The sequence below is a fragment of the Suricata suricatta genome, chromosome 13 (genome assembly GCF_006229205.1).
Source record: "Suricata suricatta isolate VVHF042 chromosome 13, meerkat_22Aug2017_6uvM2_HiC, whole genome shotgun sequence".
NCBI classification, from domain to species: Eukaryota; Metazoa; Chordata; class Mammalia; order Carnivora; family Herpestidae; genus Suricata; species Suricata suricatta.
In genome coordinates, this window is record NC_043712.1 from 11506 (window position 1) to 26578 (window position 15073).

General features: G+C 53.5%; 1 protein-coding gene and 1 long non-coding RNA gene across 2 annotated transcripts in view; both read right to left on the bottom strand.

Annotated features, from left to right (window-relative positions):
- The window catches only part of LOC115275744, a 4522-nt gene extending 2352 nt beyond the window's left edge, over window positions 1-2170 (bottom strand). Inside the window, exon 1 of the long non-coding RNA XR_003901720.1 lies at window positions 2082-2170. This is a non-coding gene — a long non-coding RNA (uncharacterized LOC115275744). The remainder of the gene's footprint in view (window positions 1-2081) is intronic.
- A 2184-nt stretch (window positions 2171-4354) lies between these two features.
- CACNA1B (calcium voltage-gated channel subunit alpha1 B) overlaps window positions 4355-15073 on the bottom strand; it is a gene marked incomplete at its 5' end in the record, with an annotated part of 197213 nt that continues 186494 nt past the window's right edge. Inside the window, 8 exons of the mRNA XM_029920961.1 lie at window positions 4355-7292; window positions 7708-7952; window positions 8186-8393; window positions 9543-9659; window positions 9815-9950; window positions 12017-12144; window positions 13110-13222; window positions 13762-13869. Coding sequence (XP_029776821.1) covers window positions 6762-7292; window positions 7708-7952; window positions 8186-8393; window positions 9543-9659; window positions 9815-9950; window positions 12017-12144; window positions 13110-13222; window positions 13762-13869 — 1586 coding nt within the window. The remainder of the gene's footprint in view (window positions 7293-7707; window positions 7953-8185; window positions 8394-9542; window positions 9660-9814; window positions 9951-12016; window positions 12145-13109; window positions 13223-13761; window positions 13870-15073) is intronic.

The following is a 15073-nucleotide window of genomic DNA, read 5'->3' on the forward strand; positions in this document are numbered from 1 at the left end:
ACCAAGAAAACCTATACAAAGATGGAAATATGTCAAAGGAAAAGAGGAAGAGCCAGGAGAAAGTGCACTCAATGGCCAAGCAGGAATGAACCAGCGACCAAATGCTGTAGTGCTGGAGTAGAACCAACAGCCTAAAATGACTACCAGGTGTCCACACTGGTAATAAATAAATAAATAAATAAATAAATAAATAAATAAATAAAAGCTAGTTAAAAAGGAAACCACAGGCCCAAAGTGGAGTCACTTATGTTCGGAGACTCAGCAAACCAAGACTTATTACCTAATCCAACTGCAGTTTCACATACACATGCCCCAGGTGACCTTTAACCAGTCAACCTGAAAAATGTACCAAAGAGGCCCCTTCAGGTGTCCTTGGAATGGCAACCTTGTCTAATATGATGCACCCTTTGATGATGATTTTCTTCAATTCCTTCTCTGCTTTTAAAAGCCTTTCCTTCCCTGTAGCTCAAAGGAGCTCCTTTCTGTTCACTAGACGGGAGGCTGCTTGCTTCATCAACTGTTCAGTGAAGCCAGTGCAAGCCTTTAAATTACTTGGCTGAAGTTTTCTGAACAGATTACATAGGTAATTTGTTTTTTTTTTTTAATGGGTTGAATAGACCTCTCCTGTCAAATTCCACATAATAGATGTAGACACTCAGCCATCCATCAAGGAGGTGGAGCTAACTCCTCTCTCCTACAGTGTGGGTTCTGCGTAGTGTGTTCCTGCTCTGGAACACACATCATACGCACATGGGAAAGAGTGACTCATGGTTGGGAAGCCTGACAAACACCGCCCCAGCCAGGAGACCAAAGTGAACACAGAAAGTGATACGTGGCCTCCAGAGCATGTTCCCTTGATATAACGTGAGGACAGCACTGTGCCTCTGTGATCTGCTTCCTCAAAATCCATAACCCCAGTCTAATCATGAGGCAAACACCAAGTAAATCCTACTGGGGGACTTTCTACCAAATACCTGAGCAGTCCTCCTCAACACTGCCAAGGTCACTGAAACAAGACAAGTCTGAGGGACTGTCACAGCCATGAAATGCCTCAAGGGACAGGATGAATACATGCCATATGGAGCCCTGCATGCAACACTGGAGCAGGAAAAAGTAGAACAGAGGGACCTGAGTAAAGTATGGACTTTAGGAAATAGTAACGTATCAACAAGGGGCGCCTGGACTGCTCACTTGTTTAAGCATCTGACTCTTGGTTTTGGCTCAGGCCATGACCTCACAGTTGGTGGGTTTGAGCCCTGCAGGGGGCTATGTGCTGGCAGTGCAGAGCCTTCTTGGGAGTCTTTCTGTCTCCCTCCCTCTCTCTCTGCCCCACCCCTCTCAAAAAATAATCTTTATAACATATTTGTTCCTTAATTGTGACAGTTCTGTAGAAAAATAGAAGAGTAGAAATTAAAGGTCAAATAAGAGAAACCTGATTGCCTCAGACTAGAAACCTAGAAGGGATGAGTGGCTTCCTACTAAAAATACAAATTAACAAGATGGACCCTAAAATAAGGAAAACACAAACAGAGCAATTAGTCATCCAGGGGCCTCGCTCTCCTGTTAGGTCTTCTCTCTGGGGTTTTCCTCTCCCAGGACAGAGAAGGACCAGGGACAGAGCTGCTCTGGCTGGGGGAGATGAAGAGAGTGGGTAGAGTCAGGTCTCAGGAGAGCTCCAGAACAGCTTTGTCCCTCGTCCTTCTCTGTCCTGGAAGAGGATAACCCCAGGGATCATTGGGGGGTTAGCCAATGGGGACCTCCAGCAACTCCAAGCTGACACCCATTCACTGTTCTTTTTGTTGGGAAGGGTTTCTCTTTCTTTTCTGTTCCACTAAAAGTCACGGCTTAAAGTGCTTTTGGCCTGGCTTGGGCCACATGCTCATCCTTGAATCCATCAGAGCACCCAGAGGATGAAGCATGGGATTGGCTAGACTTGGTTCATATGTCCATCTTCAAGGTGGGTGAAATGTGGGGGCTGCCCTCTGAAACTCTTTGGATGGGAGGCAGGTGAGATGTGGTTCTGAAAGGACAGCTAAGTGCTGGACTTGGGCAAGACAATGAATGCTGGGTTGGGAAAGTACCAGATTCCACATGACTGATGGTTGACTGCGCAGCTGTGGCCTCCAAAGTCCAAGGAAGAAAGGGGTTCACTGAGGGTCAGGGACCGCAGCGGCCCATTCAGTGCTCTTGTTGGACTCCCACGAAGTCAAGACGCTCTTCCACTTCCTGAAAAAGTGTTTAGCACTGTTGGTGCTAAACTCAAGGTTCTGCCTTGGACATCGGATCTCAGAGCCTGGAAAGCACACAGACCTCACTCATGTCCCTGGGAGTAGTCAACCCTGCTCCCCTGACCACATTAATCACCTACCCCCAAAGATCAAACTGGCCCATTTTCCAGTCTCATCTCCCTCCTTTATAAAAAGTAGAGATCGGGGGCATCTGGTTGGCTCAAGTCATTGAGTGTCTGACTCTTGATTTTGGCTCAGTTCATGATCCTAGGGTCATGGGATCAAGCCCCATATTGGTCTCTGTGCTGAACGAAGAGCCTGCTTAAGACTCTCTCTCTCTCTCTCTCTCTCTCTCTCTCTCTCTCTCTCTCTCTCTCTCTCCCTCTCCCTCTCCCCCTCTGCCATGCATGCCCTCTCTCTCTTCAAGACAAAACAAGTTTTAATTTTAACAATAAAAACAAAAGAAAACAAACAGCAGAGATCAAATGTGAGAATGGTAAAGAAATGTTTTCTCAGTGAGGCAGTGGAAGGTTCAAGGATTATTCCACACCATAAATCCAAACTTGGCAGGGTTTGTGGAGGCCACGGTCCCTGGGTCACGCATGTGGCTCTCTGATACCACACAGTCTCAGTGAGAAACGGACCACTGGGAGACACAGTTGCTCCTGTATGCTTGATTCTTAATAACTGTGCATGTCACATGAGGAGGCCAAAGGACCGCAGGGCCAGTCTGCTGTAAGGCTGCTGTGGCCAAGGCTGCATTCATCATTTGGAGGGCCATTACTTCTCTTGGCAAGCTAAGAGGCTGTGAACGAGGAGGCATTTGTCTCAACTACACAAACATTGGGAACAGAGACATCCCTTGGGGCTGTCTACACTGCCCACGGACCTATTGCCTTGCACAACAGCACAGTCAGCTCAGTAATTGGCCATGGGGGTTGTCAAGACCCTACCTAGCCTGAGCTGGAGGACCACAGATGCCTGCCTGGATGGTTGGAGGCCAAGTTCTGTCCTATCTGCTGACTGTTCACTGCTGATCACTCAAATAGGATGAAGGGTCCAGCCAGCATGGGGAGGGCCTCACAGGCCCTCAAGAAGGCTGTACGTGGGGGCTAGTAGGGCACTACAGCCGGTTCTGTATCAACCCACACGTGTCTACTGAGTGCCCTGTGGGTGGCAGCTGTGCTAGAACCTGGGGCAGCCCAGGCAGGGTGGGTCCAGCTGCCCCCTTCCCAGGTAGGAGGGTGGAAGCACCCTGTATAACCTCTGAGGCCCTCCATAACCCCTGACGGGGGTGGAGTTGAATCTGAAAGTCAGTGACCAGGTGGACATTTTGCTTTTTTTCTGTGACAGCCTAGGACTGAGGGGCAGAAAATAAATGCTCCAACTCAACCTTTGATGCATGTGTGACCCTGGGTGAGTTCTGTATATCCTGCAGGCCCAGAGAGATGGAGGAGGGGAAAGAAAGCCCATTATGCTGAAACCTAACCCAAATCCTGGCCCTGATCCAGACCCTGACCCTGATCTCAAGCCTGGCCTTGACCCCAACCCATGACCCTCACCCTAACCCCACCCAGATTCTCAGGCTGATCCACACCTGCCTCGTGAACAGGCCCAAACAAGTTTTAGGGGGTTCTCATTTTCTCCTGAGACCTTCTCAACTGTGCAGTCCTGCCCACATGCCCATGGGTGTGGCCTTGCCTCTCCTGGACTCACCGAGTGCTGATGCCCACAGCACCTGTGTACATCACCCAGCAGAATGGTGGGTTTCTTTTTGATTTTTTGCTAAGTTTTATTTTAATCCAAGGACTTTGATTCATACAAAATGTCATTGTAGAAACAACAGCAGAATCCAAAGTCTGGGTGATCAATATTACTCAGGCAGCAAACTCGTCAATCACAGGACTGTTTTAAAGCAGGTCCCAGTTGTGTTGCATGGTTGGGACTTCTTTTTGGGTATTTTTTAACACTGTTCTTAAATATAAAGTTTTGCAACAAACCTTTGATTTATATCAAATATAATTAAAAATTAACAAATGAATACATTGTATCAAAAAGTACGAAGATATACATTTTCATGCACATACTTGTATATATGTATATATGTATATATTTTACATGCACACATAACTTATTCAAACTACAGCCACTGCTTGACTGGTCCAGATGCAGACAACTGGTTAATGCATTTCAAATTTGGCAACTCACTATGAGATCTCAGTGGAAACATAGGATAGCCGAAAAGAGACGATACGGAAACAAAACCCAAAGTCAGGGAAACAAGACACAGTATCTCCTCCCCCACTCCCTGTAGTTTTCACCAATTCCAGTGTCTAGAAGAATCCAGACAAAGTGGTGAGGCTGTGTGGGGCCAGAACAGTGATTCTCCACCCAACATGGCCAGGGAAGTAGCTGTGGTTCTGCACAGAATGGATACATTCAAAATAACATGGGCCAGAGATGAAACATCAGTATCAAAATACACGTCCTTCTGCTTTGCAGCAGGAGCACAGCGATCTCATGCACAGTCTGAGATTCCATTCCAGTTAATTATTTCCTATTGCAGTAAAATACTCGGTAATTTTAAAGTTTCAGAGTGTTGTGCCTTCCAGTAAGGAAATTCTATAAAATGGTTTGGTCACAATCATGCTGAAACCCTAGAACAGGTGGCGGTCTTATGTGATTTATTTCTATTAAATGTGTGTCTTTTGTTGCATAGCCCTATGGGTTTACGACATCCACTCACTGGGACACATCTCCACACACAGACACGGGCACACACATCACAGGCCAAGTTTCTTGAAGGTGAGTCGTGGGGTAAAAGCCAATGGGAACACTCGAATGATCCAGCAAAGAGATCATCTGACATTTCCAAACAGGGAGGATGCACCGGAATCTAATCATCTAAATGTCCCCTTTCTTCATAAAACAAAAGATCTCCCAGTGTTTTATGCACAGCATCCGAACTGTGGTCTTTCCCTTTTGAGAGCAGCCATGAGGTTGGATTTCTCTTTTGGTTCCTGTGTTCCCATGCCTTGTGCCACACACAGTGCTGGGCTTCAGGAACTCCCACCTGAGCCACAGTGCCCAAGGTTCTCCTTCACCAATCACTTCCTCCGAGTTTGGGCCTCATTTCAGTCAGGACATGCCAAGTGCCTGCATCTGCTCAGACACAGGGTCTCGCTCCTGCCCTGACGGTTCCATCTCCACCACCCCCACCTCTCCCTCTCTCTGGCCTTATCTGAAAAGAAACTTTCATGACACCAGACATCATACCCCTTTTGGCAGGCATCCCATCCCTGAGATTCAGATGTAGAACAGACTGAAAACCCCACACACAAGGACACGCTCTAACCTGCTCTGTGGCTTCCCAGGAAACTCTTCCACTGGTGGAAGGAAAATGGGGAGATCGTCACCTTATTTCCACCTACAACCTCCTCCTGGTGTTATATGAGTGTTCTCCACTGACAGCAGCTTTCTACTTGGTTGGTATTTGGAACAGTTTCCACAAACCCCTCCCACACTTCGCACAGGCCTCACGTCACCGCCCCCAGGAGCCTGGCACGAGAGGGCTCGGAGGTCAGGCACTTGGTCGAGAGCAGCAGGAGCCAGGGGTCGCTGGGGGACCACCGGGGCTGTACACAAGAGCATTGCCTCGCACAAGCCACACACACACACACACACACACACACACACACACACACACACACACTGAAGAGCTGAGAGCTTCCTACAGGTTGAATTTTTTTCTTTAAGTTATATTACTATTTCCTTCCCCATTTTTCTGGTTTTCTCTTTTTTCTAGGTCAAGTATATGGAATTGACAAAAGAGGAAAGGGTGTCGTGATTAAAAACCAAAACCAACAGCAAGAATGGTTTCCAGATTTGGTCCCTGTCAAGGTTGACAGCATCTGGGAGAGGACAGAGAGTGTGTGAGTGTATTTCTAGTGTCCATTTGCTGTTCCAGGTACAAAGAGCAACGCCACACGCGTGTGTGTGGGGGCACAGACAGGACTTGCATGGAGCCAAAGGCCGGCTCCCAAGGCTGCTGCTGTTTTCCGTCAGCTGTCTTGTCTTGCCAGGCTTTTAAACATGCTGGGCTCCTCTGTACCATACACTTGAATAAAGGATGGTCTCCATACAATTCTGACCTCCTAAAAACGGCTCTAGGCACACACCCCAGATGCTGGGATTCATCACACAGGATTCAGACTGTCAGGGTCCTACTCAGCACATGCAGCCACTTCCCGTGTAGGGTCTGTGGTATGAGACCCAGGCAGGCAGCATACAAGGGGATAGAGAGAGCCCCGTCCCTCTCCAAAAGGGCTTTAGGAATTGGTCCAGCGTGAAAGAGGATGGGGGGAGCAGCGGGGCCTCCCCCCAGCTGGCCCCAAAGGCGAGGCCCCTCCTCCCAGGGGCTGCTGCCCCTGCATCGGTGCCCCTGAGCGTCCCTGGGAGCCCAGCGTGGATGATAAAACTCATCAACTGGAACGCGCCCGCTGAGCAGGTGCGTGGAGGAGGCGGTGCAGCTAGCTAGCACCAGTGGTCTTGGTCGGGGTGGTGGTAGCTGTGCCGAACCCGGCCGCCCGAGCTGAGTCCCAGAGTGCAGTGGTAGCCATTGGGCACACGGCGGAGGGGGTGGGACTGGGAGGTCAGAGAGGACACATAGGAAGTCCGGGAGGAGCGGCCCGAGTTGGTGGCCACAGCCTCTTCAAAGGTAAGCGTGTCCTCAGGCTGGGTGCGGGCAGTGTCCTCACTGTCCAGACGCTGCCCCAGGTAAGGGTCAGAGCCGATCCGAGAGCTGGCAGCCAAGGGCTGGCTGAGGGGGTCTTTCTGGAGCAGAGCATTGTGTTCAGAAAGGCCACGGCTAAGCCGGCCAGGGGAGAAGGTGGGGAGGCTGGTCTGAGCCCCAGCAAAGTGGACAGGGGAAGAGTTGGCCGTCTTGTAGGTGACACTGGGACGGGGGGTCAGCGGAGTCTGGGGGAGCTGCCTCCGCCCACCGCGGCCAGGGGTGCTAGCACCGGATGTTGACAACAAGGGACTCCCATTCACTGAACCACCACCCTACAAGAAAACAGAATAAAGCAAATAATATCGAATGGACAGAGGCCAGTGCAAGTGAGAACCATGGAGGTAGGGGTGAGGGGCACAGAGAGAGGCAGGTGCCCTGGGAGGGGGAGGGGGACAGGTAGGGCATGTAGTGGGGGGGAAGGCAGATAGATGGTGTCGGTTAGTCCTGGGGTGGTGGTCAGGGAATAGTGGGTGACAAAGGGACAGGCCCAGTGCAGGGAGAGTAGAGACCAAAGGCCAGCACAGGGAAGTTGTGGGGGAAGGGAGGGGAATGGCCTGGTTGGGGAGGAAGGCGGTGAGGAAGGGGGCAGTGCACACTTGGGCCTGGGAACCAGGATGCGAAGGGAGATTCAGAGCAGAGGCCCGGGAGGGTTGTGAGGAGGGGCAGTGAGGGAAGGTCTTATCTTACCTGTCTCGGGGGTCCTTGCTCCTGCCCAGCTGTCGGTGATGTGGGGTGGCTGCTGAGAGAGGGTTTGGGCTGTGGGGGCTCACGGCCCCCAAAGCGGTCACAGGAGTAGAAGCGCTGCTTCTCTGAGGAGGAGGAGGAGGGCTGCCTCCGCTCTTGGGACCGGCCACGTTCTTGCCTACGCTCCCGCCGGCAGCCTGCGGGCCCCTCTCCTGGGGGTGGCCCCGGCCCCGCAGTGCTGCTGGGTGCTGGCCAGGAAGAGGAGAAATCAGCACAGCGAGCCATGTGGGGGGACAGACCACCCCACCCCAGACTTGATCCCCAGGGGAAGGGCTGAGGTGGGTGGGTGGTCCTGCCTGGTCCCCAGACCTGGGACTCCCCACCCCCTATTCTGGGTAGCTTGTACATGAGGCAAAGAAAGGAACACGGTCTCAGACCCCTGTCTCGGGCCCTGGCCACTCGGGGGACCCCTCTCACGCACCGCCATCTGTGTCTGCAGACAGGCTGGGCCCCTTCTCCAGGGACTTCTGCTTCCTGTCCCTGCGGCGGTGGCAGCGGTGGTGGTGGTGGGGCACAGCCTGGCTGGCTGGGGCCCGGTCCAGGGCAGCGTTGCAGAGATGAGCCACATGGGGCCTCTGGGGTGCCAGTGTGGAGATGGAGCGCTTCATGGGGCTGGCGTCGGGGGCCGGCTGCGGTAGGGTGGGATGTGAGTTGGCACACAGCCTGTGAGAGGGGCCTGAGGCAGGCTCCAGGGTGGTTGGCAGCAGCCATGACACTCCCTCTCCCGGGAAAGTTATTCCCCACCAAAGCCCACCCTTTCTCCCAGAGCACACTGCACAAGGTGCACTTCATGTCTGTCAGGCAGGGCCCAGGCAGCCTGTTGGCCTCAGCATCCCTGGGGGACAGGGAAGATTCCAGGAAAAGGCCCGGCTGGAAGAACCCTGAGGAGTGATGGAGTGTGAGGTCTCAGCTGGCCCAGGGCCATGAAGCTGCTGCCCTGGGCTGAAATCAGGACCTGCGGAAATGGGCCCTCCAACTAGAGCTGATCCACAGCCCCTGCTGGGTATCCTCAAGCTAGATGCCCAGCTGGCCAGGATCAGGAAGGGGAAGAGGGCACAAGCCACCACCAGTGGGAGGCAAAGACAAGTTTCAAGAATGAAGATAAATTTAAGTGTGCATAATCAGGAACTGCAAACGGAGGCAGGGATAGAGTCAGCCCCAGGGAAACACCAAAGGTCCCAGGCTGCAGGCCATGCCCCTCTAGAGGCTCTCACCCTCCCAGCAAGTGAAAGCGGGGCTCCCTGACACAGCCTCGGGTCTGCAGACCCCTCTCTGAGGCCTTGTGAAAGGGCCCCCAGCCCTGGAGCTTCTGGCTCCGTAGTCAAAGGATCCCGGGACAAACAGGGGAGGGAGGCGAGGCCACCTCCAGGGTCTAGAGAAAAGAGCAGGGCAGGTCGTGCTCAGAGCCTCAGGTGGGAACAGGGAGGACAAGAGTGTGAGGCGCTGTGTGCGTTTTAGGGGGAGGGTGTGGGTTGGGTGGGAGAGGTTATGTCATAGAGAGAGCTAAAGGCTAGGTGACGGACACAGGGCTGGAGGACGGAGGCCCCAGTGCCATGACAGGAGGCTGAGCACAGGGGGCCGGTAGGGACTCTTGGCAGGGCTCGGTGGACTCTGGCTGAACATCTTGAGACCATGACGGCACCCAACAGGGCTGACAGTGTCCACGCTGCAGTGCAGGTGGGGAAGCTTCACAGGGGACACAAGCCCTCCCTATGCCAGGTCTCCTTGTCCCCCACTCCCCAACCCTCCCACGACCCTAACCCTCCAAGGCCACCCACCTGAGTCTCTGCAGCCAGGCGGGGCATGGAGGCCGCTCGTCCCTGACTCTCCAGCCCAGGTTGGGGCTCCCCATCAGGACCTCTCAGGGCCATGCTCTGCATCTGGACATCCACAGCCTGGGCACACAGCAGCCCGCAGTCACACCCACCTCCCCAGCCACTCTCACCTTCTCCCCCGTCCTGAGCTCCCCCCACTCCATTCCTGACATCTCCCACCATCCCTGTCTCACCCCCCATTCCCAGCCTGACTACCCAGCCCTGGGAGCCCTCACCGGTTTTCCTGGCTGCACCACCGGGATCTCTGTAGAGTGGCCACGCTCCAGGGGTGTCCTTGCCTCATAGGGTACCTCCTGGGTCCTCTGAGTGCCCCAGGAAACAGACTCCTTGATGCCACTTTCTTGGGTTTGTCTGTGAAGAGAGGGCTGTCCTGTTGGCTAAGAAGTCTATGGGCCACTGGATGCCCACCAAGGACCTGTTTCTGACCTTTCAGGAGCGAACACTGGCCCTTTCTGCTCTGGGCTAGAGGAATCACAGAAGCATGAAGCATGCTGTGGCTGCACAGCAAGGAATGTGGTCTCAGGCCTGGGGCTTAGAGCAGACAGGCAGAGAGGGAGGTCTGGGCCCACCACTTCCTGGCCTGTGGGCAAGCAGCAGACTCCTCTGCCCTAGACAGGGCCTCACGTGTGTAGTGGGAGCAGGGATGGTTCTTGGCAAGGACAAGGCCACATGTGTACATGATGTATGGCAGTAAAGACACCCCAGCTACACTGGCCCTCAGCTCCCTCCTGAGGGCTCCTGCTGTTGCTCACCTCCAAATTCACTGCCACCTCCCTCCATCCCCAACCTCCAGCCGTGAAGGCCCTTCAGACATAGTGTCATATTTTGGAGGAGGCCTTCCCCAGCACACGTACCCCCCACCTTACCCTGTCGGTGTACATCTCCCAGGTGGCATCGAAACTGACCGGCAATGGCCTGGATTATTGCCTGTCCCCATGTCCGGTGATGCGGTGTCAACATTCGCACTCACACGGGCTGCATGGCATCGATCGCACTCTGAGCTGAGAGGTGCAGTCTGCCAGCCTCGCCACACTAATGGCCAGAGTTGCGAGCATCCGCCCTGTGGTGTGCTATCTGGAGCTGCTGCCGCCTTGGGGTCAGCTGCCCCTGACAGGAGGCCCAGGCAGGAGAATGGCAGCTGGGCCTCCAGGCCTTGGGACCCCTAAGGTCAGTCCACGCTGAAGCCAGCTGCACCCGTACCAGCATCAGATGGCACAGAAAATGCCCCGACTCTGCCTGGCCCAGGCTGATGGGGTCCTGGCTCGCTTGCAATAAAAGGGAGTGCTGACGGATTCTATCAAAACTATAGCCATGGAAGTAAGTAACATTCATTTCTCCTGAACTGAAACCTGCCTGAGAACACTCCAAAAAGACATCTTATGGGTCCACCAGCCCCAGGAGAGCTGGCCCAGTCCCAGGACCCACAAGGTGCCAAGCTGGCCCCTAAATGTGAGAAGTAACACACCACTAAGTTATGGCAGTTTATCCCGCAGCAAAACCTACCCGATTAGCACTCTGTGACCCACAACCAGGCTTCAGAAAAGAAGGTCCAAAACATGTCCAGGGGAGGAAGATATGGGGAGCTCTCACCATGCAGGCCATGCCCAGGCTGCTAGAGGCCCCGCACCTCGCCCCCTGCTGGGTGACACAGAACTCCTGTCCCACTGCGGGCTCGGCCACTGGTTTGCTTTGGCCAACGGGATGTTAGCAGACATGGGGACCCTGCTGGCCCTGAGGGGATGGCTGAGAGGAGCCTGCCTGCCAGCAGAGCCCAACCTGGCTGCCAGGCACCCTCGGTGATCCACAGTGCAAGAAAGGTGACTCATTGGACAACACTTGGTTCACTACCAAGAATTACTCCAGCAGGAGTGAGGGGATAGGTTAGAAGAACATTAACAATTTGCCTATGAAATACAGTTGTTTCAGAAATCACTCCCCGAGTGGAGATATGAAAGGAAAAACATCTCAGACGAGTTCAGGAGTTGAGAACACAAACAGGCCAATATAGACTTGGGTAAGGACTGAGGAGGAAACAAAATATTTCTCAATGCTCAGCAGGCACCAAAGGCCAGGGATGAAGCCGACAAATGGGCACCACAGTGGGAGGTGACAGCGGGAAGCATCGGCTGTCTGAACCCTCGGGCCTCAACACCGTCAGAGGCGCCCACCTGACCCTTCAGGCATGAGCTCCGGAGGCCAGCACAGAAGCAGCTCCAGCAGCAGAGCGGAATCAGGCCTCAGGCAGCACCCACGGTGAGCCACTCGGTGGGAGGCGGGTGCAGGGTGGACAGAGGAGCCAATCCCCGAAAGGGGTAATGGGATGAGGGCTCCCTGACCCAGAGCACCGCCTACAGGGAGCCCCGCTGGGAGGCGGAGGACCCTCCCTGCTGCACCACACACGCTGGCCTGGTACTCACACTGCCCCGCCATTGCTGAGGGATGCAGAGCTCTTCTGCCGAAGGAACCCCCGGGCTCCTCGGAGCACGGCTGGCTGCGTCTGCTCCAGGGTGGCCTTCAGAGGGTGGAACAGGGACACGGGGCCCATCTGTACAAGGGACGCAAAGAAGAAGAAGAGCTCTAGGCAGAGGCAGGTCCTCAGAAAGCTGTCCTGACCCCACAGCATGGTGCTGTGGCTCCTTCTGCCCGAGCCCCAGCCCTGCACAGGAGGCAGGCTTACTCCCACCCTGGCCTGTGAGTGGCTTCAGGAAAGTAATTTCACTTTTTGCAGCCTGAGCTTCCCTACCGACAAAATCTGGAGACTACATCCAATTACAATTGGTAAAAAGATCTCACCTCACCATCAAAGTGGACTGACATAGGCTGCAGGATCCCCAGATTAAGCAGAATTCTGAGATTTCAGGGCTGTGGGGTGGGAGGGTGTGTCTCCAACAGACAGGGGAGCAGAGCGTGGTGCCGTGGGCACAGATGCTTCCCATCCCAAGGTGGGTGAATGTCCCTGTAAGCTCCGGACACCAGATGGACACTTTCTAGACACACAGCCTACATGGGGTCACTGATATTTTGGCTGTGCGGGAAAGTTGTTATCTTTGAAGGATGACATTGGGAAGATGGGCCCCCAAACCAGCCCAGTCAGGGTAATGAGTGGAAGAAGTCATGACCCACCAGTTTAAATCTCTCTGGTCCCTGCCTGTGTGGAGTTACCTCCCCAAGCCTCCTCCCTCAAGTATTCTTCAAACTTCTTTCTTTTACCACTCAAAAAAAGTGGTATCTCTGGGGGAATCTGTTCTCAGCCCCTTGTCATCTGTTCCTGAACACCAGCTCTCCAAGTCAGGGGGTCCCCAGTACCACCCAGAGACCAGCCATTGGGAAGTACACAGGCTGTATGGGACTTCTGACTTTGGGGCCAGAGAGCCAAGGCTGCTGTGAAAACCTCTCATCTTCCTTTTCCCACTGTGCAGTCTCCAAGAAGGGGGTGGGTTCCCTCAGCTGTCAAACAACTGAGGGGCCAGCCCCTCAGATTTACTTCTTGGAAATCTTGGAAGCAGGTACCTGGGATAGGCCTCCAGTGGCCTGGTGAATCTGGTCTCTGGTGGTCTTGTTCTGTTTGTAGAAGTCGAATATCATCAGAGCTGCATAGACTTTGCCCACTGTCATCTCGTCAGCTGGAGGGAGAGAAAACAGAGGGTGGAATCTAAAGGAGGAATGCTGGGGGGGGGGGGGAGGTGGTGCTGAAAAAACAGCCGCACCACGAGGACTCCTGGACACACTCAGGCAGAGGCACAGGGCTTGGTCAAAGTTGCACGGTCCCGATGTGGCGCCTCATGACACTGAGCACATACCCCCTGGAGCTGCACAGACTGTCCCCACAGGACCTTCAATCTCCCCCCAAAAGAGTGGATGTGGAGTTTAATCTTCAAGCACCTCATCCTTTTTGGCATCTCTGACTGCGGGATTCTCCCTGCTTTTCTCTGGATTTTCTGAAGTATATCCCCCACCAGGAGTGTGGGTGACTGTGGTCAGAGAATAAATCCGAGGTCCCCCCTCCACAGCCCTGTGCACTGGCTTATAAGACCATTTTCCCTGCAAGTGGAAACTAAGTCTAGACTATCTACAAGGCTGCCCTGGCCCAGACCTCCCAGCTCCGCCTCTGGGTTGGACCCGAAAAGGGGGTGAGGAGGGGGAATTCCCTGCCCTCACTTACGTTTATGAGGTGGCACCAGTAAATCCAGGGTCTTCTGGGGCAGATTGGCCCACACGGAGGAAATCTCCTTCCTTAACTCGGCGTCACACTGATGCTGCTTCGTGCCAGCTAGGATGGGGCAAGGGTGCAGAGGGGAATAAAGATGTAAGGAGCTGCCCCATGGCCCCCTCAGGGGTGCAGGCCAAGCTGGGGCAGGCAGGGAGAGGTGTGGTGTAGGGGTGAAATGGGGCAAGCACAGTGCTAGGAGAAAGGCCGAGCGGCAAGAAACACCGCCATGGCAGCTGTCAGAGCTCCTCCTGCTGGAAACCTGCCTAGAGACAGAGGTGCAGGTGTGTGCGGGCCCTGGGAGCGGACATGGAATTCGGTGGCAGTCCACCCATTCAGAACTACTCAGGGAACAACCCACATTCCAGGTACTGGTCTAGGTGATGGAACAAAAACCAAGGAGCTGTCCTTTCGCTTGATGTGGCATTAATCAACAATGAAGTGGCAGTAAGTTAAAATCCAGTATGTTGGGTGCAGAAAAAACCAAGGAGGGAGGGATTTTGGATATACTAGTCAGGAAAGGTCTCATGAGAAGGTGGAGTATGTGTAAGACCCTGTAGGCAGGAAGGGATGAGGGAGTGCAAAGCCCTTAGTGTGCTACATAGTGAGTCAGGACAGCAAGGCTCATGGGGGAGGGAAGGGACAGGAAGGGCAGGGTGCAGACGCTGAGATGGAAGCCGCAGAGGGTGCTGAGCAGAGGGATTTATCTTTTTGTTTTTTAACACTCAGGTTTACTACGGTATAATGTAATACAATGAAATTCATCCTTTTTAGTTATCCCATTCTATGAATTTTGGTAGAGGCCTAAAGCCATGTGTCCACCACAATAGAGACACGGTACACCGCACCACTGCCAGTCACTCTGCCTGTTCCCTTTGGAGCTGACCCCTTAGCCTCCTCCCACCCATCCCAGCCCGTCACTGATGTGTTTTCTCAGGTTTTTTCCTTCTTCAGAATGTCAGACAAATGACATCACACAGTGTATTGGCTTTTGAGTACGACTTTTTCAGCTCAGCATGATGCATCTGAGATTCATCCATGGTGCTGAATGTGTCAGTGGGCTGTTTGCTTTGAAGGCTGAGTACTATCTCATCGTACAGATAGTCCACAGTTTGTTTATCCATTCACCAATTGTGGACTTTTGAGCTGCTGACATCTTGAGGTGGTTATGAAATAAAGCTGTAAGCATTTGCTTATATGTTTCTGTGTAGGTGTATGTTTTCTTTGTCTGTATGTCCTCATTGAGACTGTATTCGGAGATAAGGCC